The 27,082-nt window shown below is 35.0% G+C and overlaps 2 protein-coding genes across 2 annotated transcripts in view; one reads left to right on the top strand and one right to left on the bottom strand.

Annotated features, from left to right (window-relative positions):
- Positions 1–27,082, bottom strand: part of LOC114328367 (neurotactin) — an 85,288-nt gene that overhangs the window by 19,040 nt on the left and 39,166 nt on the right. Inside the window, exon 5 of the mRNA XM_028277204.2 lies at positions 4,028–4,660. Within this exon, the coding sequence (XP_028133005.2) occupies positions 4,061–4,660 (600 nt within the window). The 3' untranslated portion in view covers positions 4,028–4,060. The remainder of the gene's footprint in view (positions 1–4,027; positions 4,661–27,082) is intronic.
- Positions 29–1,744, top strand: LOC126886240 (uncharacterized). Its single transcript, XM_050653105.1, has 2 exons — positions 29–52; positions 113–1,744. The coding sequence occupies exons 1-2, from the start codon at positions 29–31 to the stop codon at positions 1,742–1,744; spliced, it is 1,656 nt and encodes a 551-aa protein (XP_050509062.1).

The raw sequence follows: 27,082 nt of genomic DNA, 5'->3' as shown, positions 1-27,082 counted from the left end.
AGTGTAGATGATGCTGAGAAGCTAGTCAATGTACAAAAAAACCTGCAAGAAAGTAAGAAGACATTGAGGCACCTTCAGCTAAAACTACAAGGCCTTCAGTCGTTAAGTTTAGTTCAAGAAGAAGAGCTTAAAAATAAAAAAAGCTGAAGCCATTCGACAATCAATTGCCGAAGACCAGTATTTAGAATCTGATGATGATGGTGAAGTCGTCGAAACCAATCCTTCAAATGAAGTAAACATACAAACTGAAGTGGAAGAAATACCACAAGTAAAGTGTCTACCAGAATCAAAAAATGTTCCAGTTGACCCAATCGTTTTGATGGCTCAAGCGATTTCACAGGTGTCTGCTACACAATCCCATTCTCGTAAAGAAGAGAAACTGCCAAAGTTCAATGGTTGTTCAGAAGATTGGCCACTATTCAAAGCTGAGTTTGATCGATCAACTAAAGAGTACAAAGTTGACAATTCAATCAACATTCGAAGATTAAGAGAAGCTTTGAAAGGAGATGCCTTGGAGACAGTTTCATTCCTGCTACCAAACATCGATAATGTAGAAAGCATCATGAAGACCCTAGAAGATAGGTTTGGACAACCAAAGTTTGTGATTGAAGGGTTATTAACTAAAGCAAGAGCAGCCCCTTCTCTATCAGTAACCAAACCTGAAGCAACAATCAAATTCGGAATCGCCGTTCAAGCATTAGTGGCAAGCATCACGTCTTATAAAAGTAGCCAGTATCTATATTCCATTGAAATCCTGAGCACTCTGGTCAAGAAGATGTCGATAGAAATGGAAACTGAGTGGTACACCTGGCTTCGACAAGACACCTCAAGAGAAGAGAATCTGAAATATTTTTCACAATGGATTTCTATAAAACAGTCTGTAGCGTATCTTGTGTCAACTCTCACTACAGCTTCTGAAAATACAAATGACAAAGATAGAAAGAAGAAGCAGACTAATCTTGGAACAGTATCAACGAACCTTAAGCCGGATCGAAAAGAATACTGTGTGTACTGCAAAATTGAAAATCATCATGTAAGTGACTGTCGAAAGTTTTCTGCACTACCAATTAAGGAAGAAGACGAGTTTGTAAAGAAGAATCGTATGTGCTTTCGCTGTTTAAAGAAAAATCACACAGTCAAAAACTGCAAATTAAGAATGACTTGTAAAGTTGAAGGATGTAGAGGAAGGCATCATACATTCCTACATGATAATTCAAGATTCGATGAAGTTCAAGAAAATGGTGAAGCTATCCTTCAAGATCAATCAAAATCTCAACCTCCTTCAGCTCCACCAGCTACTCATATGCACTGCCATCAGGGATCAGCAGTTACAGATACAGACGATGAAGTTGAAGAAACGTTATTATGGTATGCCCCTGTTCAACTTAAAGGAACTAATGGAACCACAATTTCCGTCATTGCTATGTTTGATACGGGAGCTCAAAAGACTCTCATTCTGGAAAAAAATGTGAAGAAACTTAATATAGATGGTAAATGGCGAGATCTTTCACTTGGATGGTTCAACGGACAAGATAACACGGATCCATCAATGACAACGAGAATAGAGATCTCAGGCGACTTTTCAAATGCAAAGACTTACATTTTGAAGTGTCATACTGTTCCAGTAATGAATGCCTTCTCAGACCTATTCTGCTGCAGAGCTAAAGAAGAAGTATCCGTACTTACGAAGAGCACCTTTCCCATCACTGAAGAATGCAACCCCATCACTGATCATTGGAAATGATAATATCTCCTTGTTCCTGTCACGAGATTACATTGAACAATCTCCTGATCTACCAATTGCTGTGAAAACAAAGTTAGGATGGACTCTTGCTGGAAATGGTGAATTGGTAACTGGAGAAAAACAAGGAAATTTCTCTATTTTCACTTGCAAGAAAACTAACAACGAAGATCTCTCTGAAGTCATGAGTGACTTCATTGCAGCCGAAGATTGTACAACATTCAAATCTGCGACACCGATGTCAAAAGAGGATGTGGAAACTTTGAAGATTTTGGAAGAAACAACGATTAAGAAACAAGGCTGTTGGGAAACAAGCTTACTGTGGAAAAATGATGTTCTACCTGTACTTTCGTCTGAAGAAATGGTAAGAAAGAGACTGTTAACCATGGAAAGCAAAGCCGATAAGGATCCAGCTTTTGCTAAGGTATACACAACCCCTTTCGAAGAATATATCTCAGCTGGATTTCTCCAGAAGGTTAAAGTATACCCTAACGAAAAAGAAGACAAGCGATGGTACCTACCTCATTTCTTTGCCTTTCACCCGAGTAAAAAGCCAAGATTTGTATTTGATGCAGCTGCTAAAAGTAAAGGAAAGTCATTTAATGACTTCGTTTACACTGGACCCGATCTGCTACAAAAACTTGCTGCTGTTTTTATGAGATTCCGAAGACATCGATTTGCTATTTCTGGAGATATTAAGCAGATGTTTCACCAAGTTGCACCGAGAAAAAAAGATCGACCAGCCCAAACGCTTTTGTATCGTGGAATGGATGGTAATCGAGAACCTGATTCGTATGAAATGTCAGTATTGTTTTTTGGATGGACATGCTCACCGACCTCTGCAATCTATGCCAAGGATCTAAATGCAAAGGAACATATAAACCAATATCCAGTTGTAGTTAATTCCATCATTAAAGATACATACATTTACGATTTCTTGAGTGGAGCTAAAACGGAAAAACAGGCAATACAAATGCAGAAAAAGGTTAGAATGATTCATGAGAATGGAGGTTTTCCCATCGTCAAATGGAGAAGCAATTCGGTGAAAGTTACAAATGCAATTCCTTCAGAGCTACTAGCGGAAGGAACGATCCAAATTTCATTAAAGTCAGATTTAGGAATATTGAAAAAACACTCGGAATTTTTTGGGATCACGTAAAGGACTGTTTCATATTTGAGCTGGATACGAAAAGGATACCCAAGTATGTTCTAAAAGGACATAGGAATCAGACAAAATGTCAACTAGCAAGTTTCATAATGAGTATTTTCGACTCGCTAGGATTTCTCACCCCATTGAAAGTCAAAGGAATCATCGGGCAGCTACGTTGGAAATTCAAAGTAGATTGGGATGATCAAGTACCATACGTTATTGACATCCGCTTCAAGGACTGGTTGGAAGAACTTCGAGTAAGTCCTGAGTTTGAAGTTCTAAGATTCTACGATGTGGATTTAAGTATGGAACTCCAACTTCACATATTTTGTGATGCTAGCGAAGAAGCGTTTGCACCCGTTGCTTATGTACGAGGTCATGCGAGAGGGAGCTTAAGAGTTTCAATCATCGCAGGAAAAGGAAAAGTAGCATGGCCAAGGATTTCGACATTACCAACTGCTGATAACAGTCAACTTGAGAAACGGGCCATAATCAACTTCATTCATGAGAGGGAGCCGTTATGTAAAATGCCTGTTCCGGATGTCAAAAAGATTGAAAATTTAAATAATTATTTAAATTTCATTCATTTCATTATTTTTCATTCATTTGGTTGTTATTTGTGATTTATTTTAATTAGTTGTAAATTTCTTTAAGATTAATTAATCTTAGAGAGGGAGAATGTTTCAGTATGTTTGAGTTATTATTCTGGACTATCAACAAAATAAGAAAATTAGTTAGTGAAGAAATCGTAGGTAGTTTTTCAGTCGCTATCTACGGTTTGTAAGTTAGTATTAAGTCTCTCCTATTTAGCTATTTAGATATATAAAAAATTGATAATTGTCAGTGTCATTAGAAAAGTAATAAAAGTTGGAAAATTTGTAGAAAAGTACGAATTTTGATTTTATTTCCATTAATTAGTTGCAGCTAACCGAATTAGATTGTTTTTTACTTCGAAACCTGGCAAGTTAAGGAGTAGAACAAGATAAAGAAGTAAAACTAAAGTAAAAGTTATCTTGTTCGAAACAGCTTCTCTCTTATGTGTGAATATTCAAACCATTTACTTATGCATTTACTGCCAGTGAAGCAGATTGTACATTAAATTGGAATAAAAACAAAATAAACAAATATTCACTTACCCAAACATGTATTGAAGTGTTTCATTTTTGATTTTAGTCAAGGGCGGCATATCTTGGCACTATATTCTTCTTAATCCAGTAGTTGCAATGTGAATACGTGTTATTGGGTAAAACATCCTGATCGACAATCAAGACCTTCTCTCCGATAAGATTATCTTCCATCTTACCGTTCCAAACATAATGGTAAAACAATCCCTGCACTGCTGAAAAGTATCGTCTCTGTTCAGGAGTTCTCGGTTCGTATCTTCCTAAAATCGCGTCTACGTCAGAGTCTATATCAGCAAGATCATGTTCTAATCTTGTCTGAGTGACAACATAAAAAGGAACTTTACTCATCTCAGTAGACAGAGCGAACAGCGGGCAGATAATTCTTATATCTGATATCATCTTACTTAAACCCTGATAAGTAAGAGGGTACATCTTTAAAACTTCTTCCAGAAGAGGCGATTGCGCTAAAAACGATTCCATTATGTGTTGTTTAATCATTTCTTTCGTCCAAACTGTATGTTTCATTAACAGTTTTTTTGAGCTCCCAGAATGAGCTGTGGTTCCCACAATTAGATTTAAGGGCCTATCTACGTTCGCACTCCATACTTCGTGGGGATATGTTTTTAATATGCGGCCATCCAATATCTAAAACAGACAATATTTGATTTAATATTACCAAAGCACTAAAAAAATTGCGAATATTGATTGCAGATTGAATATTGTTCTTAGATACTTATATTCATCAACAGTCCCTATCTACTTGTTATCTAAAGTAGAAGCCACAGTTGGTATGCAGTGTTGGTCTTACGACGCACAGCGATGCCACAGTAGCACAGTGGTAAGTGCGTGGTAGTTTGGCGATAGACTGAGAAATCACCTGTCCTGATGCGCCACGTGGTCGGCCGTTCTCCCGTAAGAAATACATTACTCTATCTCTATGCTACCTGCACTACATTCTAACTGTGGCTTTTAGATAGTACAAAATTTGCTGTGTCTGTTCCAATGCTGAAATATTTGGTTTTTTCGGTATTAAGAATTAATACCGAAAAAACCAAATGCATACTTAATATTAGTCCCCATTTCTGTGGGGGACTTACTTATCATGTATTCAATATCTTCCCTCATCGTTTGCCTAGGATATAGGTATTCTTTTCGTCAAGATATAAGAAATTTGACCTGACGCTGGTGGGATGTCCCTACCGATTTAGTATCATAATAAATAGTTGACGTTACTAATCCCTCAATTGTCTTTGCGACGGGTGGCAATAGTTTTGGAACAGCTACTAGGGCCGTACTTTATATTATTTACAGAACTGACTCGTTACCTATCAATGCAAATAAATTATTAAAATTAAAATTTCTAGACAATGTATTAAAAATTTTGTTTACTGCAGATGAATTCGTTTAGTCATCTGAAATTAACTTGCTTGGAATCAATTACAAACGATCACAAACAATTTTTATGTCCAATGCGCTCATTACGTGAATTTTATGGAGTTAGATTATAATGTGTTTTATATCGTTTTCACTTTAAACAAAATGGACTTCCGATAATGCAGCTTTCTATCTTTAAATAAAAAAATTAAAGAATCATTAGAAAGAGCATTAGTTAAAGATAAGATATACCTCTAATTATTATTCTATAGCTTTACACATAATTCTCGTGCTTATAGGTATTTAGGTAAAATTAAGTATCATTTATTTATCCAGAAAACATACATTATGGAACATTATGAAAGGGGGGCAAACATATTTAAGTTTGACATTTGCACATTCAGGCAGTTATTTTCTTGCATTTAGATAGAAGGTTAGATCGCGAGTATTCAAGTAAAATGTCTGAAGTCGGTGAAGCTAGTGCTAAGTGTAAAGCACGTGTACATTTATCTGATGATGCCAAAGAAATTATTAGGAATGTTTATCAAACTGTGAAAGAAGATAATCCAAATCCAGAAGACGGTAAATTCCTCATCAAGACAACATCTCGACTGACAAGGATGCCATATACAACAGTGTGGAAAATTGTTACGAATAGAATTCAACCTCGTAAAAAGCGGAGTGACTTTTTACACATAAAGCAGTAAATGAAAAAGATGCTGAGGTAATTAGAAGAGCAATTTACAATTTCTATTCAAAGAACCTAGTTCCAACGCTTAGTATGATCTACGATCAACTTGTTAAAGACTATTCCATTACGAATTCGCCTTCAACTTTATCAAGATTTTTGAATCACATTGGTTTTCGATACAAGAAAATTAATAAGCGATCATCAATAATGGATTCTCCTCGTCTAATTAAATGGAGAAATGAATACTTGGATGCTATATCTAAATTTAGAGATAAAGAAAGACCGATAATTTTAGCGAATCCGCTCCTGGAGGGTTTGTTGTTTGTTATTATGATACTAAATCGGTAGGGACATCCCACCAGCGCCAGGACAAATTTCTTATATCTTGACGCGAAGAATATTAGGCAGGTACTATTCAATAGGAAACTTGCAAATTTTTTTATTGCATAATAATGTTCAGTTTTTTTTTTAAAATGAGATTTCCAAAATTTCACGCTTCAAAAACTCATAATAACGTAGAAGTACAAATTTAAAATCTTCTGCGTATTTAAAATAGTTCAAACGACCCGTTACGTCACATAACTATACTTTATTTATGTTTATGATTATATTTATATTTTACTGACATTTATCGTGTCATTGAGCTTTTTCTCATGAGCATCTTTCAGTGCGTCACAGTTTTTTGATTTTATTCTAACGCATTAAATTGTATGTGACAGAAAAAACGCACGTCGGTGATTACATTTCATCGGTAACATTTATAACATGTATTCTAGTTGTCAATAGATGGCGCTATAATCGAAAAAAAAATTATTTACGAATTATATAATATATCTACGAATATAATCTGTCCAATTTATAAGACTATACAAATCAAAGAAAATGCCATTTTATAAATGCAATAAACACAATTGATTTGATTTTATGCCAAATTGCAAATAAAATGTGACAACTGTCAGATTTAACTAAAATGTCATGTCACTAAAATGTATATTATCACGGACTTACCTTCTGTTCTATCATTTGTGACGCACTGAAAAATGCTAATGAAAATAAGCATACCAGTTTGTTGAGGTTGGAAAATCTATCAAAATATTTACTGAGTGTCAGTGTCAAAACGAATGCCACGAAAACCTATTGAATTAATGGCGAGGACATCCAATTCTGCAATTATATATGACGTCACGATCAATGAGGGCACGTTTTGGACTGGCTGGTATAATTTGAATTTTTAATCGTCTTTGGGCGCCACACGAAAGACAAAAAAACTTTTTTTTTGATACATGTTTTAAATTATGCTCTGTTGTGATTTATAGCATTTTTTCGAATTAAAAATTTTTATGCAAGTTCCGTATCCTATTCTCATACTCAAGGCACTTTATTTTCCGAATATGTAATTATTTTGTTGTATATAGTTTAAATATACTCCATCTAATTTACTTACCGTTGCACGTCATCCAAGTCATAGCCCGTGACGGTCACATGATACCAACACGAAATATTTAGGCGGTAGGTGTGTTCTTTTTTAGAATCACTTTGCCGAGTACACTGGCATTACAGCCACTAGACATATTTTATTATATACGCGTAGAAATAATAATTAAAGATTTCTATTAATGTTAACTTAAAGAAATACACAATAATATGTTTCATTTAATTTGTATAAATGGATTATAAAGCGTTTGTATGAAGCACATTTGTTCGGAATACACTGTAACTATAATCGAACGAAGGTGATATTTTGGCATACATTGGTAACACTTATTTGACAGTTGCGGTGATGACACTTCATATTTGTTTATATTCTTTACTATAAGTATTTGTTTCATTATATTTACTGTTTGTATTATGTACTTTAATGTAAGATTATAACTTAATTCTTGTTTTCTATTTCTAAAGTTTTTATTTATTTACATTGAATATTAATTTGTTTTGCTGTATACTCCACTTCCGCAAAAATTGTGTGACGTATTTGATTTAAAATGAATTCAAGAATTTTTTGTAATTGGGCAACAATGTCAACTTAGATCTCTAACGTAGATAATGACGTGCAACGGTAAGTAGATTAGACGGACTGTAGTTTTGGAGAAATACAGCAACCATGACGTAGCCTTTTTGTCATAGCAAATCCTGGAGATAGGATGTTCTCCTTTCAATTCGAGATTATGTTTTGTAGAGCCTTTGTGAACGTGAGATTTATATTGGTGTCTCGAAGAGCCTACGAAAGTTTTGTTATTGGCACTGTGTCGTTGGCATTTTGCAGATCATTAAAAGTTATGTGTATAGTAGAAACGGAATTCTGCCAGAATGGTTTGATATACATATTTAAGAAATCCGACACGCCGCTTTAAAGATAAGAGCTTGCTGATATTTTAATATCCCATTAATCATGTAAATTCTGAACTCCCATATCTGAACTGTTCGGCCGGAGACAGAACTTACAGTAAACAACTTGTATATTAGTAAAGTTAAAATTATTAGACGATCAAATATTAGGCAAGAGAAATTAAACTTTTTTCTACTTTTCAGGAAAAAAAGGCAAGTTAATTAGCGGAACCAAATTCAAAATTATTCTGCACATCATTTTTGAAACGCTATTTGGTTAAAACATCTCATTTTTGTTGGTAAAAAATATATTAAATTGTCTGGACTAAATTAGGTTGCAGTTGATATCGTCAGAATTTGGTATTCATACAATGTTGCCAAACTGAATTTTGTTATAAATTTTCTAGCGGATTTAAGAGCCGGCTATACTTCTTGATTTTTTGCTGTTTGGTTTTCTGTAAAATAAGGATTTACCTTTGTCATGGTCATATCATGGTATGTATGTAGGAGAATTTACATCTTAATACAATCTAAATACATTGATTAGGTACTTAATTACTATTCGCGGTGTGCAAGTACTTGGAAGGGAAACGAGAAACGACAGTGCGCGAGTCGCGGAGAAATATTGCAACAACTTGAATAATTCATATTGTCAATTGAAATTGTCAAATTGACGTATATTTCATACCTTCTGTCATTGAAGCAGAAAAATTATATATTGCTCCACAATATTGATATGATATGCAATTATTATATAAAGGTAAATTTAATTAATTGTATTTTGCTTGTAGTACTGCATTTTAATTACTAATTTTATTTACTACATACAATTGTTTACGTTTGCATAACATAACCTGCATCTTATTTTTTCTTCTTATTATTTTTTTGGACTATGGCCTTGACAATTATCCAGCAACCAGGACTAATATAATTGGCCAATATAATTAAAAGTGCGAATAAAAGTACAGAGCGTAGAAATAGAGGTCGCTTTGCAGAACTTGCACGGTCCCAATACACACAAGAAAATGAAAAATAAAAATATCATCATCATTCTCTTTGCCTTATCCCTATGCGGGGCCGGCTTCCCTAATTTCATTTCTCCACACAATTCTATCTTGGGTCATATCAATGTTAATCCCCTTTACCAACATGTCCTGCCTTATCGTCTCCCCCCATGTCTTCTTTGGTCTTCCTCTCCTACTCCTTCCAGGAATCTGCACTTCAGCTATTCTTCGTATTGGGTGATTAACGTCTCAACGTTGAACATGACCAAACGATCTTAACATATGCTCTCTCATTTTGGCATCAATTGGTGCCACACCTAGACTTCCCCTAATATACTCATTTCTAATTTTATCCTTCTTTGTCACTCCACTCATCCATCTAAGCATTCTCATTTCCGCCACATGAATTCGTTGTTCCTTTTTCTTTTTCACTGCCCAACGTTCAGTTCCGTACATCATAACCGGTCTTATGGCTGTTTTATAGAATTTTCCCTTCAGCTTCATTGGAATTTTTCTGTCACACAACACACCACTCGCTTCTTTCCACTTCATCCATCCAGCCCTAATTCTACTGCATGCATCTCCATCTATTTCTCCATTACTCTGTAATACCAATCCTAGGTACTTAAAACTATTGCTTTTCACAATCATTTCACCATCCAAAGATACCATTTTATTTGTAGTAACTCCATCTTTAAATGAACATTCCAAATACTCTGTTGTTTTTGTCCTACTAAGTTTTAAACCTTTTTCCTCCAGAGCTTGTCTCCACTGTTCCAGTTTTTGTTCTAAGTCTCTTTCACTATTGCCTACTAACACGACATCATCAGCATACATTAAGCACCATGGAATGTTACCCTGTAGTTTCGCTGTTATCTGGTCCAAAACTAATGAGAATAAATACGGACTAAGCACAGAGCCTTGGTGCAATCCTACTTTCACATGAAATTTATCAGTCTCTCCCACACCTGTCCTAACACTAGTCGTTACTCCCTCATACATATCCCTCGCAATCTTTACATATTCACCAGGGACTCCTTTCTTATTGAGTGCCCACCACAGAATCTCTCGAGGAACTCTATCATATGCTTTCTCAAGATCAATGAATACCATATGAGCGTTTGTTTCTTTACTCCTGTATTTTTCCATCAACTGCCTTATAATGAAAATTGCATCTGTTGTTGATCTACCCAGCATAAAGCCAAATTGATTCTCGGATATTTCGGTCTCTTCACGTATCCGTCTATCAATTACTCTTTCCCATATTTTCATGATGTGGCTAAGCAGTTTTTAGCCCTGTAGTTTGTACATTGTTGCCCTGTAGTTTGTACATTGTTGTATATCTCCCTTGTTTTTGTAAACAGGTACCAGTATACTGCTTCTCCATTCGTCTGGCATTTGTCCAACTTCCATAATTCTATTAAATAGACCTGCTAGCCACCTTGTTCCTGTCTCTCCCAATGCTCTCCATACTTCCCCAAGAATATCATCTTGTTCTACCGCTTTTCCTTTCTTTATTTTTTGAAGCGCTTGAGCCACTTCCTCGTTGGTTATTTTGGTGACCATTGCTGCTACTGTCTCCGTTTCTCTACAGACTGTCTGTCAAATTCTTCATTTGATAAGCTGTCAAAGTACTTTCTCCATCTCTTTTTGACATCCCTTTCGTGAAAAAATAAAAATATATATACCCTGATACAATAGGTTTTTTCCAACACAACGAAAAACCGTCATGTAACGATCACGCCTGCCCGCAGTAAACAAAATAATACGTTCCATGGGTTATTTACTTTACTGCGCAGGAGCATGATCGTTATTCCACATGACGGTTTTCACTGTGTTGGAACAAACCTAATAATAGATTTTTTGAATACTTCACTGGTCACTAGTGTTATATTTTTAAATAATTTAATGAATTTTCATTTTTAACTCTTATTAATTTTTTTTATCATAAATACCAAAAACAGAAAACAAACATTACAGCATAGGCGTAACCAGGGGGTTTGGGGGTTATAACCCCCCTCCATTTGGATGTACTTTGACCTCTATACGCTTAACACCATTACTATTCCATACCCCCAGAGACCATCAAGTAGTTGTAACCCTTCCCCCCTTAGGATCATCCTGGTTACACCTCTGCATTATACAGTGAATTATACTTGTTTCACCATACACTTTGGTGGTAGTCTATATGGCTTCTTTTAATGGCGAATAAATATATGAACTGCTGCAGCTTTTCAGGAGTTCCAGACAGTTCCAGCTTTTCAGGGGTTCCGGATTAACCATTAGGCAAAGTAGGCAGTTGCCTAGGGGCCTCGGCCCCAAAGGGGGCTTCGCAGTGCCCAAAACGAAAAAAATAATAATTAGAATTAAATAAAAAATACAAATCATATTATGTGTTTCTATCTTCTCGCGGATTGATTAGCGTTTAGAGGTGATAAAGAGATTCTTGGTTCACAAAATAATGGGAATTACTTTAAAGATTTGTAAAAAAATAATGGAAGTAATGGAAAAACACGTTTTGAATACAATTGTTAAAGAAATTAAGGAAGCCAAATACTACTTCTTACGTGTCGATTTAACACCAGACTTGTTTCATACTGACCAGTTGACTATTATATTAAGATGTGTTAATTCATCTGATGGTAAAGTGTATGACCGTTTTCTCACATTCATACCCATAAGGCGCCATATTGGAGAAAATATTTCTTCTGCTGTTTTAACCTGTTTAAACGACTGTGGCATTTATGTAAACAACATGAGGGAACAGTCATACGGCAATGCAGCAAACATGTCAGGCAAATACACTCCTGGCCAAAAAAACCGGGACACCTTAAAAATGGGTCATTTTTGATGTCTCGAATCTCCTAAACCTGTTATCCGATTTTAGTGATTTTTTTAATATGTTATAGCCTTATTCAATAGAATAGAATAGAATAGAAATATGCTTTATTGCCACTGAAAATTTTTACAATTTTATGGACAAAGCTTACATACAGTCAAAAGAAAAACATAATATAAATAACAAATAACAACTACAATTTAATAAAAAATTAGATAAATCGTCAATAATGTACAGTATAAGATATAAAAGCCAAGACAAAAACAATTTATTGCAAAATATATATAAATTGCAAATTGAACATACAACAAATAAAATAAAATAGGTACAACATAAGGAACTGACAAGTTTATGCTACTGCGCATGGAACCCAATTTTCTTAGTTATTCATTAAGAAATTCTTCTATTGAATAATATGGTCTTTTGGATAGATAGGCTTTTGTCATTTTTCGGAACTTAGGGAAAGATGTTGCAGATTTAAGTTGTAACGGAAGATGATTGTACAGTTTCTTTGCGGAATATAATATAGATTTCTTTACTAACTCAGTGGATGGAATCGGTAAATAAATATCAAAGATTGAATTTCTGGTGGAGTAAAGATGATTGGGCCTCGATGGAAAGACATGAAGGTGTTTACGAATTAAACAAACCGTTTCTAGAATATATAAAGATGGAAGTGTTAAAATTTCGTGATCTCTGAAGTAACTTCTGCAATGTGTAGATCTTCTGAGGCCAAACAAATATCTTATTGCTCTTTTTTGCAATCTAAAAATGACATCAAATTGAGCAGCTGTACTAGAACCCCAAAAAGGAAGACCATATCGAAGATGAGACTCGAACAACGAAAAATATGTTATTTTAGAAGATGCTAAATTGAGTTCCCTTGAGACAGATCGTATTGCATAGCAAGCTGAGGCGAGTTTCTTACTTAACGAATCGATATGAAGTGACCATTTGAGGTTGCTGTCTAAAAAAATACCAAGAAATTTTACAGAATCAACGGTACTGATCTGGCTGTTATGAAGTGGCAAAGGTTGAAGAGCTCCTTTATAGGATAATGCTACTGTTTTATTTACGTTAAAAGAGAGTAAATTAGAGTCAGACCAGGTCTTTATCGTCAGTAGATCCGAAGTTATAGTTTCATGAAGAGATGCAATAGTTGAGTTGCTCCAAGTGATACTGGTATCATCAGCAAAAAGAAAAATTTTCCCATTGATTTTTAAATTAGTGATGTCATTTATAAAGATAAGGAACAGTATAGGACCCAATACTGAACCTTGTGGTACTCCACATACGATGTTTTTGAGACTAGAGTCAGTATCTTTTGCTCTAACTAGTTGTTTTCGATTATTCAAGTAGCATTGGAACCAATTCAAAGAAATACCTCGAATTCCATAGAAATTTAGTTTTGTAATCAAGATGTCGTGATTTACACAATCAAAAGCTTTGGCATAGTCGCAGAAAACAGTGGCAGTATAAAGATTATTGTTTAGTGCTTGGTAAACCTCATGTAGTACAGAAAACATGGCATCAGTGGTACATTTATTTGTTAAAAAGCCGAACTGATTTTGTGATAAAATGTTGTTATCAACGATAAAGGACATAAGTCGAGTTTTAATGAGTCTCTCAATAATTTTGGAGAGTACCGGTAGTAAGGCAATAGGTCTATAGTTGCAGGCATCAGATTTTTCGCCACCCTTATGAAGAGGAATAATAATGGCTGTCTTTAGGCACTCTGGAAATTTACCTTTTTCGAAGGAATCATTAATTAGTGAGAGGAGGATTTCCAACACATTTTCTGTGAGATTAGAGAAAATTTTTATAGATAGTCCATCAGTACTATAGGATGATTTGCTTTTGATACAATTGATTGTTTGGATAAGTTCAGAGTTATCGACTGGTCGTAAAAAGAATGAATTCGAGACCTGTCTTGAATTAGGAAGATAGGAAATGGGATCTTGTTGCGGCAAAATTGTTGATGTTATATTTTTACTCACATTAACGAAGTAGTCGTTTAGACTTTCAGGATGTGGAAGGGAAAATGATTGAGCTGTGTGAGTTTTATTTCGAAGATCGTTTATTATAGACCAAGTCTCTTTTGCAACACTTTTAGAGCTTCCCAGACGATTTTGATAATAGGCTTTTTTAGCTGACCTGACAAGTTTTAGATATGTTGTCCTGTACTTCATGATATATTCAGTGACAGCAACATTGGTAGTAAATTTCTTGACGTATAGTAGTGAACGCATATTCTTAGCTGATATGCGAATACCTTTCGTAACCCAAGGTTTCCGATGTTTTGGCTTAATGGGAATTAAAGGAAATGCCTTATTGAAGATGTGGAGAAGCTTATCTAGAAAAACACTGAAATTATAGTCCACGTCTATAGAAGGAAATTGCCACTCAGAAGTTAAGCATAAATTTTGGAATTTACGAAAATTCTGGGCGGAGAAAATCCTACCTAAACGTCGGGTTTTTGAGGAGGGTTTGCTGAAGATGTTAAACTTCGTATACACTGCTTCATGATCAGATAGTCCCGCATTAATAACTGTAGAGCAGACATCAAGGGGTGAGAAATCTGAGACAATATAATCGATTATGGTAGATGTAGTTTTTGTAATCCTTGTAGGAGAATCAACGTGCATTGAGAGACCATACGATTCAAATATGTTTGCCAGGGACACTTGGGTAGCACTAGCAGCAGCATAATTAATGTTAAAATCACCGCATAGAATTTTTCTGCTTTTATGAGGCAGGTCATCTAACAAATTTAGCAGGTTCTGAAAAAATAGTTCCACGGTAGAATCAGGTGATCTATAAATGCAAATAATGTAAAGATTAAGATTTTTATTATAAACTAAGGAAAATTCAAAGAAGGATTCACTTAACAAAAAGTCATATTTTGTTATCAGAGAAAAATCATTATTTCTAGAGAGAATCAGGGTGCCTCCATGAGCCGAACTTGGACGATCATACCTGGCAATTGTGGTATATTTTTCTACAAAAAAAGGCTCGTTAACTTCAAGCCAGTGCTCTGTAACCGCAACTATCGGAGGAAATCCTAATTCCTCCAGAAACAAAAATAATTCATCAGTTTTATTTCTTATAGAACGAATATTAATCAGAACCATGCCAAAGTTGTCATCACTAAAATAATTTGAGGTTTCTAGTCCCTCAGAACACGTCGTGTTGTTTAAAAATTTCGCTTTGGAGAGCCAGTGGAATAATAACTTCGGTGACATTCCCTTGACTTTTGTAGGTGTATAATTCTTTCCGAAGTGAGAAAGGACCTATAAGCGGCAAGATCAGCTTCCACTTCAGCTGGACCAATTCCATAGGCATGGTTAAATTCTAGAAGAACTTTTCGTAATTCTTCAGTCTTAGTAGGTAGTCCTTCAGAAGCCAAAAAGAGTTTCACGCTGATGTTGGTATATCCGTCGTAAAATACAGAAGCAGGCTGATCGTGAAGAAAAGCAAGATGTAGTTTAATTGCCTTTAAGATGTCCGGTTCCCTTAATCTTGCAAGAAGATATCGACTGTTCGAGTTATTAGTTAGTCTAACTCTTGGTGGTGTTAAAGGATCCAAATTTATGGATGGTTCCAAAGTATCTTTCTTAACAAAATTGATATGGGAACGGAAAGGCTCTTGAGATTTGCAAATTGTGATGGCCTGCTTGTCTGTAAATATATTGGTGTCTTCAACTTCATTTTTGTTGTTGCTTGGAATGGTAATTGGGTTTTCCAAGCTAACCTGGCTTCTGATGTACTTCGGATTCATATTTTCTTCAGATGAAGTCTTTGGTTCAGAGTGTGGTGATTCTATAGACCATTTAATGTTGACACCAGGTGGCCAAATTTCCTTATTAAATAATAAGTCGATAGATGGTTTGGATTTTATGCCTATTTTGAATGAGGAACCAGTTGCTGTGTTGGCGTCTTTAGGGAGAGCGTAACATCTAATATAATCCTTGATACCTAGCCTCTCTTTAATGTAGTGTACTATTCTCTAAGAATATGGATGTAGTAATAGTGTTGCTGAACAGGTAAATGTCATTGTATACCGGGTGTAACAATATTACTGTGTTTTTCCTGAAAGTTCGTAACACCCTGTGGAATATTCTAGCATTTAAAAAATATTGAAATTAAAACTCAGTTGTAGCCCTAGCCTCTCTTAACATTCTGCTTTTTGACTCATTCACTTATGTTGGATAATGAAAAAGTTAGGTACTTTGACAAGTAGCCATGTTCTTCATCAATATAGGGTGTTTCTAAATAAGTGCGACAAACTTTAAGGGGTAATTCTGCATGAAAAAATAACGACCGTTTGATTTATAAACATATGTCTGCAAATGCTTCGTTTCCGAGATACTGGGTGTTCAATTTTTTCTTACACAGTGACGATTTATTTATTGCTCTAAAACCGGTTGAGATATGCAAATGAAATTTGGTGGATTTTAAGCATTTTTTGACGTACAATCATGTATTTTATATTCACCATTGGCGTGCATACGGGTCATATTACCTGTATGCACGCCAATGGCGAATATAAAATTTTTAGTTGTATGTAAAAAATGTGAAATAACTACCTCTTAAAACCTACCAAATTTCATTTGCATATCTCAACCGGTTTTAGAGCTGTACAAGAATTCATCTGTACTCAGTAGATATATCTTAAAAACACCCTGTAATTATCTACGATAATTACTTTCAGTTATTTATGTCATCATAACAATATTACAACCTTCATTCGATTATACAAATATTGTTATCCTAGATCACGATTCACTAATAATTGCAGAGTCAATTATAAACACTTTTCATGGTCGATGCTGAATAGGCATTTCTAAATATATAAACAGCAAAACTATAACAAGGGAATTCTTATTATTATATTAGACATTCGTCATTCTATTTTGTGATCAGACGTAATATTTCCACATTAAAGATAGTGTATCTTTTTCTTCACGAGACGTTCTTTGGGTGCGGTGCTACCAGCTTATGCTCATGCGAGTGTAAATAAAACAACTCAACAAGTAAAAGCGTATCAATTATTCCACCCCTCGGATAAGGGATAACCACCCTCACCGGGAGCAGATAGCCTTAATGCCAGGGCTGTCATATGGCGATCCAAGACCAGGCGAGAACGTAAGGAACAAGCAGTTTAGAACGAGAAATGGGAAAACACGTCAATGTTCCGGCACCTAGACCACCTTAGACAACAGTGTGGTATGTAAAATGGATGGAGACATCAGGCCGACGCGGAGCTGAAAATGGAATAGTATGGAGATGGAACATCGTGGGACAATGGAAAATGGACAATGATATGGCACGTGCAACGAGGACGCTTGGTGATACGAACACAAACGTGTAAAAGTGGTAAGTCCATATTAGCTATTTTTATGGTATTTCCTGATTAATATAAAGTATAAAGTATAAAATTATGTGCTACCTTAATTACATTAATATATGTTTCAAGTTTACCTATTTTTACTTAATTATTCTATTCTATTACCAATATTTATCAATATACAAAGATTTTTTTTTTTACCCTCATATTAAGTTATTATAGGACGCAATGATACAATTTTATATGATTTTTTTTTACATATTTATCAACGTATACTTTATCCTTGCTGACTTTTATTCATTTATTATTTGACTACTGATGGTTAGTACATTTTTGCAATTTTTTATGATTTTAATATTTGCTATCGTAAATATACCTATCAAAATAAATATACGATATATAACAAATATACGCTATATGCATAATACATTTAAATTATTATTCTAACTACTTATTTACAAGGGTTAATATAACGTTATTTATTTTTGAATTTTTTATTACCACTGCAATTTTTACATATTTTTACCATATATTGACGTATTATTTTATCTCCATATTTTTTTACTATATATCTATATACTACATATCTATATACACCGTAAGACTATCGAATTTATATTTTCGCTAAGAAGTGCAGGAGCTGAAAAAAATTATGTATAAATGAGTAGCAACAAAGTTACTTGGGAAGATTTTGTCAAAATAGTTGAGGAAATTGCACAAGAAATAGACAGGCAAAGCAGAAGCGTCTTAAAGAAAAAAGTTCCGAAATCTAAGGACATAAAGGAAGAAGTGACGACACAGCTAATTAAAGCTTATAACAAGTTCACGCAATTGACTATGAAAAACTGGGAAGCACTTTCGGACAAACAAAGGGAATCGTGCAACAAATATTTTGGAAAAATCAGAGACAAAGTTATACGATCATTTCAAGCAGTAAATGTGAGAACAGTGGTTCCAAGTTCAATACATCAACCAATCGACAAGGAAGTTGAAGAGGAAAAAGCGACGAGGAAGGAGAAGAAGAAATAATTAACGACGGAATAAAAGAGGAAAAAGGTGACATAAAACAAGATATAACAATATTAAACATGGCTTTGACAATCAATGAATTTTTGAATATCGCAAGCAAGATATTGCCCAACGAGTTCGATGGAAGCGCAGGGAAATTACAACCATTTTTAGACGCATTAGAACTACTTGGAAAATTGGCAGAAGGTCATGAAGACACAGCTGTAACGCTAATAAAAACGCGACTCACCAATAAGGCTAGGAACCTAATAACCACAGAAGATACGATTCCACGGATAGCTGAAGCACTAAAGAAAGAATTAAAAGGTGATAATCCGAAGAATTTAATAGCCAAATTAGCCAAAAAAAGGCAAGGGCATAGAGATGCAGCAGTGTACGCATCTGAAGTGGAAGAGTTAGCATTACAATTAAAAGTAGCATACATAGCGGAAGGAATGCCACTTGACTTAGCAAAGAAATATACGACGGAAGCAGTAGTAACAACAATGAAACGAAACGCTAATGCAGAGAAAGCTAAGCTAATACTGGAAGCAGGTAACTTTACATCACCGCAGGAAGTAGTATCTAAATTTTTGTCGATCGATACGACTGAAGAAAATGCACAAGGAAGAGTCTTAAATTATAGGACAAACTACGAGAATAGGAGAGGACAGCAGCAATACAGAAGAGGATACCATAACAAATATGACAGAGGAAGAAGAAATAACTTCGGACAACGGAACGAAGGAGAAGCAACGGACAATCAACGAAATTATTCGAACAGAGGATACAGACAATTTAACAATCAAACATACAGAGGAAACCAGAGAGGCGGACGTAACAGGAACGTAAGGTTACTAGAAATAGAGGACAGTCAAGAAGAGCAAGAAAACCAGCAGTTGGGGTTTTGAATGAACAAGAAGTTGGAAGCACACAGGCAGAAATAAAATATAACATTTACAACTTCGACCTAAACCTAACGAACTTTGTACGAATGAAAACAGGAATTCTTGAAAACACAAGCACTTTTATCATAGACACAGGAGCTGACATTTCAATACTAAAATGTTCACAAGATTTTATGAAGGAACAGGTGAAACCAAACACAAAGGCGAAAATAAAAGGAGTCACTAAAGGAGAGTTGCAAACAATGGGAGAAGTTGAGACAACACTCGAAGTAAAAGGAACTCGATTCGAACACATCTTTCAATTGGTAGAACCTAACTTTCCAATTCCAACAGACGGAATCATTGGGAGAGACTTTATTTCTAACTTTCAATGTATACTAGATTACGCAAACCTTAAAATGCACATTAAAGAGGACAACGATTGTTACATTAGTACGAAAATTCTGGATAATATAGACAATGACACCATAATAATACCGCCTAGATGTGAAATTTACAGAATCGTAAAAATTTTTCAAACGTTAAAGAAAGACAGGATAGTGGAACAGCAAGAAATACAACCAGGAATATTCATAGCAAGAGCAATTATTTCAAGTAATAATCCATACATCAAAATTTTGAACACAACGTACGAAACAGTAAATGTAGACGCAAGCACAATCAGGACGTTGGATATTAAACTATTCAATATATATAGGCTAGTCAACGACAGCAAGGACAGAAAAAAAGAATTACGAGAATCACTGAAATTAGACATACCAGAATACATACGAGACAACTTAGTATCGTTATGCGAGGAATATTCAGACATATTCGCCCTAAGGCATGATATGTTAACCTGTAACAATTTCTACGAACAAAAACTAAGAGTTAAAGACCAAACTCCGGTATATATCAAGAATTATAGGACACCTCATGCGCAAACAGAGGAATTAAATCGACAAGTACAAAACCTAAGAGACCAAGGAATCATAGAACCATCTACATCCGAGTACAACAGCCCAGTAGTACTGGTACCGAAAAAAGCTATAGATGGAGGAAAAGCATGGAGATTATGCATAGATTTTAGACAACTGAACAAGAAGATAGTTACAGACAAATTTCCATTACCAAGAATAGATTCGATATTAGATCAACTAGGAAGAGCAAAATGGTTTTCAGTTATATACTTAATGTCAGGCTTTCACCAGATACCATTAGAAAAATCATCGAGAAAATACACATCGTTCAACACAGAAAATGGAGCATTTCAATTTACCAGATTACCTTTTGGATTAAATGTAAGCCCAAATAGCTTTTCAAGAATGATGTCAATAGCATTTTCAGGATTAACACCAGACAAAGCATTTCTTTACATGGACGATATCGTAGTAATTGGAATATCCGAAAAACATCACTTAGACAACCTGAAAAAGACATTCGAGACATGTCGAAAATTCAATTTGAAACTTAACCCAGGAAAATGTCAATTCTTTAGAAGGGAAGTAACATATTTAGGACATGATCTTTCTCAAGAGGGAGTATCACCAGACAAAGCGAAGTATGCAGCAATTGAACAATATCCGACACCTAAGACAGCGGAAGAAACAAAGAGATTTGTAGCATTTTGCAACTATTACAGACGTTTTATTAAAAATTTTGCGGAAATATGCAGACCACTCAACAAATTATCGAGGAAAGGAGTAGAATTTTCGTGGACCGAGGAGTGTGAAAAAGCATTCAAAAAGCTTAAAGCATCTCTGACGAAACCACCAATTTTAAAATATCCTGATTTCAACAAACAGTTTATCTTAACAACAGACGCATCCAATGAGAGTTGTTCAGCAATCATAAGTCAAGATTAAAACGGAATTGACCTACCTATAGCATATGCATCAAGAAGTTTTAGTAAAGGAGAATGTAATAAACCTATAATCGTTAAGGAATTACTAGCGATTCATTGGGGAATTAATTATTTTAAATGTTATCTATATGGAGCACCAACATTCAAAGTAAAAACAGACCATAAACCTTTGACACACCTATTTGCAATGAAAGAACCAACCTCAAAACTGACGAGGATCAGATTAGACCTAGAAGAATATGACTTCGAAATAGAGTATATAACAGGGAAAAGTAACTACGCAGACAGCCTTTCAAGAATAACATTGCATCAACTAAAAAACCTATACATAGACAACGCCCATATACTAGCTATAACAAGAGCTCAAGCAAAAGAAAAGGAGAAAGAAGCAAGACAAACAAAGGCTGGAAGTGAACTCGCACTACAGCCAGAAGCCACCAAACAGACAGTAAGGAAGGTACTAAATAATTTAGAGGCGCATAGACTACCAATTTTGTCCTTTGGAGCAGAACTAATCTCACCAAGACTGAGCATTAGGGCCAAAAACAAAATAAAATGCAGCAAAAGCATAGCCACAGGATTGAATCGTTTCGATTTAAACCAAGCGTTGGTACAGCTTGATAAGCTGGCGGTAGAGAATGCAGTACGTAAAGTAAAAATATACGTAAATGATATTATTTTTAAAATGTGCACAATTGATGAATTTATTAAAGAAGGAAATAAAAAATTGAAGAATATAGAAATATACATATGTGAAGTACCAGAAACAATAAAAGAGGACAAAGAAAAACACAGATTAATAGGAGAATACCATAATCACCCGATGTTCGGAGGACACGTAGGGAATAACAGACTAATTAAGAAGCTAAAGGCAAGATTCCGATGGAAAAATTTGGAAAAAGACGTAAGAAAATACGTAAAACAATGCCACAAATGTCAAATTAACAAACCGAAAAGAACACATGTCGAAGAGTTCGTGATATCGGACACATCTTCCAAACCATGGGACATAGTATACATAGATACAATAGGTCCATTCACGAGAAGTAATGAAGGTAATAAATACTGTATCACAATGTTGTGTGAACTGACAAAATACGCGGTCAGCATACCAGTGTGCAATAAAGAAGCAGAGACAATAGCAAGAGGAATCTTTGATCATTTCATACCAACATACGGACTCATGAAGCAAATAAGAACAGACCAAGGCACAGAGTATAAGAACGAAGTAATGCAGGAATTAACAAAGCTATTAAAAATAGAACACAACTTTTCAACGGCATACCACCCACAGTCCATTGGAAGTTGCGAAAAACTACACAGAATGTTGAACGAGTACGTAAGAGCATTCATAGACGAAGACAGAGAAAATTGGGATGTGTGTTGCAGAATGTTCACATACTGCTACAATACAACCCCTAACGCGTATCATGGATACACACCGTTCGAACTGTTATATGGCAGGAAGGTTAACCTGCCGGAAGACGTTACACATGAGATTCAACCATGTTACAATATAGATGCCTACTACAATGAGTTACGATACAAACTACAAAGCGCACACGAGAGAGCCAGAACCTTCTTATTAAAACACAAAAAAGAGCGACAAGAAAAGAATAAGCTCAAAGCAACACCACAACACTTTAAAATAGGAGACCTAGTCCTTGTAAAAAGGGAAGAGAATGGTAAGTTTGATAGTCTTTATGTAGGTCCTTTCACGATAACAGAAGTAAATAACGTTAATTGTAAAATCAGAATAGAAAACAATAAAATCAAGGAAATACATAAGAATAGATTATATGCTTACAATCCGAAAACACAGTGAGTGACAAGTGTTACGAAACAATGTTGTTAAACGAACATTTTATATTATTTATGTATTTGCGTAGGCTTAGGAAGTTTGTATATAAAATAAATTTTTTTGTATTGATTACAACACAGTATGGGTTGGTAGCACGACTTGCAAATTTCCCTCCCCGTAGTCGGAAAATTCCTAAAAAGGGAAGGTGTACAAGAATTCATCTGTACTCAGTAGATATATCTTAAAAACACCCTGTAATTATCTACGATAATTACTTTCAGTTATTTATGTCATCATAACAATATTACAACCTTCATTCGATTATACAAATATTGTTATCCTAGATCACGATTCACTAATAATTGCAGAGTCAATTATAAACACTTTTCATGGTCGATGCTGAATAGGCATTTCTAAATATATAAACAGCAAAACTATAACAAGGGAATTCTTATTATTATATTAGACATTCGTCATTCTATTTTGTGATCAGACGTAATATTTCCACATTAAAGATAGTGTCTCTTTTTCTTCACGAGACGTTCTTTGGGTGCGGTGCTACCAGCTTATGCTCATGCGAGTGTAAATAAAACAACTCAACAAGTAAAAGCGTATCAATTATTCCACCCCTCGGATAAGGGATAACCACCCTCACCGGGAGCAGATAGCCTTAATACCAGGGCTGTCATAGAGCAGTAAATAAATTATCAGTTTGTAAGAAAAAATTCAACATCCCGTATCTCGGAAACGAAGCATTTGGGGAGATATGTTTATAAAGCAAACTGTCATTATTTTTTCATGCAGAATTAACCCTTAAAGTTTGTCGCACTTATTTAGAAACACCCTGTATTGATGAAGAACATGGCTAGTTGTCAAAGTACCTAACTTTTTTATTATCCAACGTAAGTGAATGAGTCAAAATGCAGAATGTTAAGAAAGGCTAAGGCTACAATTGAGTTTTAATTTCAATATTTTTTAAATGCCAGAATATTCCACAGGGTGTTACGAACTTTCAGGAAAAAACACAGTATTATTGTTGCACCCGGTATACAATGACATTTACATGTTCAGCAACACTATTACTACATCCATATTCTTAGAGAATAAGGCTATAACATATTAAAAAAATCACTAAAATCGGACAACAGGTTTAGGAGATTCGAGACATCAAAAATGACCCATTTTTAACGTGTCCCATTTTTTTTGGCCAGGAGTGTACAATGGTCTCCAGGCTCATTTATCTAAGACTAACAAACTTACAATTTACATTTCTTATGCCGCACAGTCGCTTAATTTAGTTGGAGTAAGTGCTGCTGAAACTTTTGTTGGAGCAATATCGTATTTTGGGTTTGTTCAGTCCCTGTACAACTTTTTTCACCTCTACCCACCGTTGGGAAGTTATGGTCAAATGCTTAAATGAAACTCTACTAAGCGATTCCATTCGCCACGATCTAGTCGTTAAAAGAACAAGCAGCACTAGATGGAGTGCAAGGGCTGATGCAACAAGAGCTTTGTCTAAGGTCACAACGCCTTCAAATTTGCTGTTCATACTCTTGCTGAAGACACTAATCAGAAAGCTGAAACAGTTCATGAGGCTAAGTGTCTGTTGAAAGAAATGTCAAAAAAAGAAATATTCATAATAATAATTAACTTTGAGGCAACAATTTTAGAACGCATCAATGCTGTCAGTAAATCATTACAGAGAGAAGAGAATAAACTTCAAACTGCAGTTCAGCTTCTAAATTTACTTTTGGAGATCTTAAAATCCCAAAGAGATAATTTTGCTTACAACTAGCAGAAGGTCTGCGATCTATGTATACACACACCCAAACTTATATGGAATCACCATGTATTTCAAAGTAATATTTATTTCTTTTGAAAAAACTTGTTATTGTTGCGAAGATTAAAGGTTTTTATTGAAAATAAACAAATATAAAAGACAATCGGATAGTACAGCTCGGTACGGTATATATTATTTGCTTAAGTTGGAAGTTGAACGAAAATAAATAAACTAACTTTTGCGTCCAAAAACGAAAGTATGCCTCATGTGGGGTTATACAACTTACAACGAGGAAAGGTTATTGGTCTTGTGGAGAAAGTAATGTTCTGAGATGGACATAGCTGCAGAGCTAGGCGTAATACAGGGCGTTCTGTCCAAAACATATGCTAGGTAACAATAGAAAAGCTCACAAATAAAGCAAGGAAAAGTAGCCAAAGGTAACAACGGCCCTCTACGATCGTTTAATTGTCCAATCACCTGGAAGATACCCAACCATTTCTCACCTGCAGTTCCAAAGCTCCAAAGGCAGCTTTTGGAAGCTACAGGTGTAACTGTTTCAGTTGAAACGATAAGAAGAAGAGTTCGTACCAAGAAGTATACAGCAGGAGACAGTTAGGGGTTCCCGAGTTATCCAGGCAGCACAAGATTGATCGCCTAAATTGGTGTCTTCACCACCAAAACTGGAACATTGGGAATTGACAAAATGTGCTATTTTTAAAAACAGTCAGGATTTAATGTAATCAGATGGAAAATCAGATGACCCACTAAATCGTGTACTTAGAGGTCAAAGAAGACAAGCAAGAACGAAAACTGTTAGATCTATTCACAAATATACAAGGGGAAGTGTAATGTTCTGGAGAGGAATTGTGATCCGTAAAAGAACTCCTTTAATTTTCATCCAATCAACTTAAACTGCTCACAGGTATGTTGATAACCTGTAGTCAGGCTCTGGAGAGGTGAAACAGGAGAAAATTTAATTTTATTGCATGATAATGGACCTCTACATACCATTAGAGTGACTACAGACATCATTGAAGCAGAAGGTATCCCTTGTTTGGAGTGGCCTGCTTGCTCACCCGAGCTTAATCCTATAGAGTATTTGTGGGATTTGCTTAAAAGAAAAATTAGAGCTCGCCGGGATAATCCACAAAACACCGCACGGCTAGTACAAGCTGTTTTAAAGGATGGAGCAACCTACCACAACAAAATGTTGATAATTTGACTAGGAGCGTGCTCACGCAAACTGAAGCTTGCATAAGGACTAGAGGTAATAACACTGACTACCCCAAAATACAAAAAAAATAAATAAAAACAAGTTAAACATTATTCGTGTTACATTGAAATTTTGTATGCTATTGACTTTAAAACAAATACTTTCAATTTGTTTGATAAATACTTTATGTTGTTCTGAAGCTATTTCCTTGTGGCATTTTTATAATTACGTATTTTTTATGGGAAATACGTAGTTAAATACTTTATTGTTTTATTTATTTGTTATGTATTTGTTATTAAATTGCTTTAAAATAAATATTGTTTGACTTCGTGTCTTCGTTTTTTAAACTCGCACGGAATAGTTATCAAGAGATATCAGAAGAGATATCAGATGATTCCATATCAGTTTGGGTGTGTGTATAATCTACAATACTTCAAATATTCCGACGAGAGTAAACGAAAGCGAGCAAGAAAACTACATTTTGATGATGCTATTGTTTGTTTTTTAACCAAGAGGAGTGATTTCAAATTTACCGCGCCGTAATGCTTGTTTCTAATTGGTCCAACCGCGGGCAAGTTTACTCCACTGTTATTAACTTTTGACACTAATGACATTTCTGAAATTTTGGAACTTCTGTCATTTTATAGGTTAATTAAGTATATCGGCGATTTTTTGTGTTTTCTGCATTATTCCTTTAATTTTTAGATTTTTAGTCTACTTTTATATAAAAACAGTTGTTTTTAGAACTCTTTAGCGATGTGTTAGTATAATATAATATGTATGGATTATCATCGAAAGCTGATATGATCAACCAAAAAAGAAGATGAATTTGGTGACGTTTCTAGTAACTTTCTTGGGTGTGAATCTGTCTTTTTAGTTTACTCCTCTTGGTAAAAAAATCAACTCCAATGAAGTTTTTCTACAGGATGGAGAA

The sequence above is a fragment of the Diabrotica virgifera genome, chromosome 6 (assembly GCF_917563875.1).
Source record: "Diabrotica virgifera virgifera chromosome 6, PGI_DIABVI_V3a".
NCBI lineage: Eukaryota > Metazoa > Arthropoda > Insecta > Coleoptera > Chrysomelidae > Diabrotica > Diabrotica virgifera.
The sequence above is the reverse complement of the archived record's forward strand: the minus strand, read 5'-3'. Positions and strand labels throughout refer to the sequence as shown.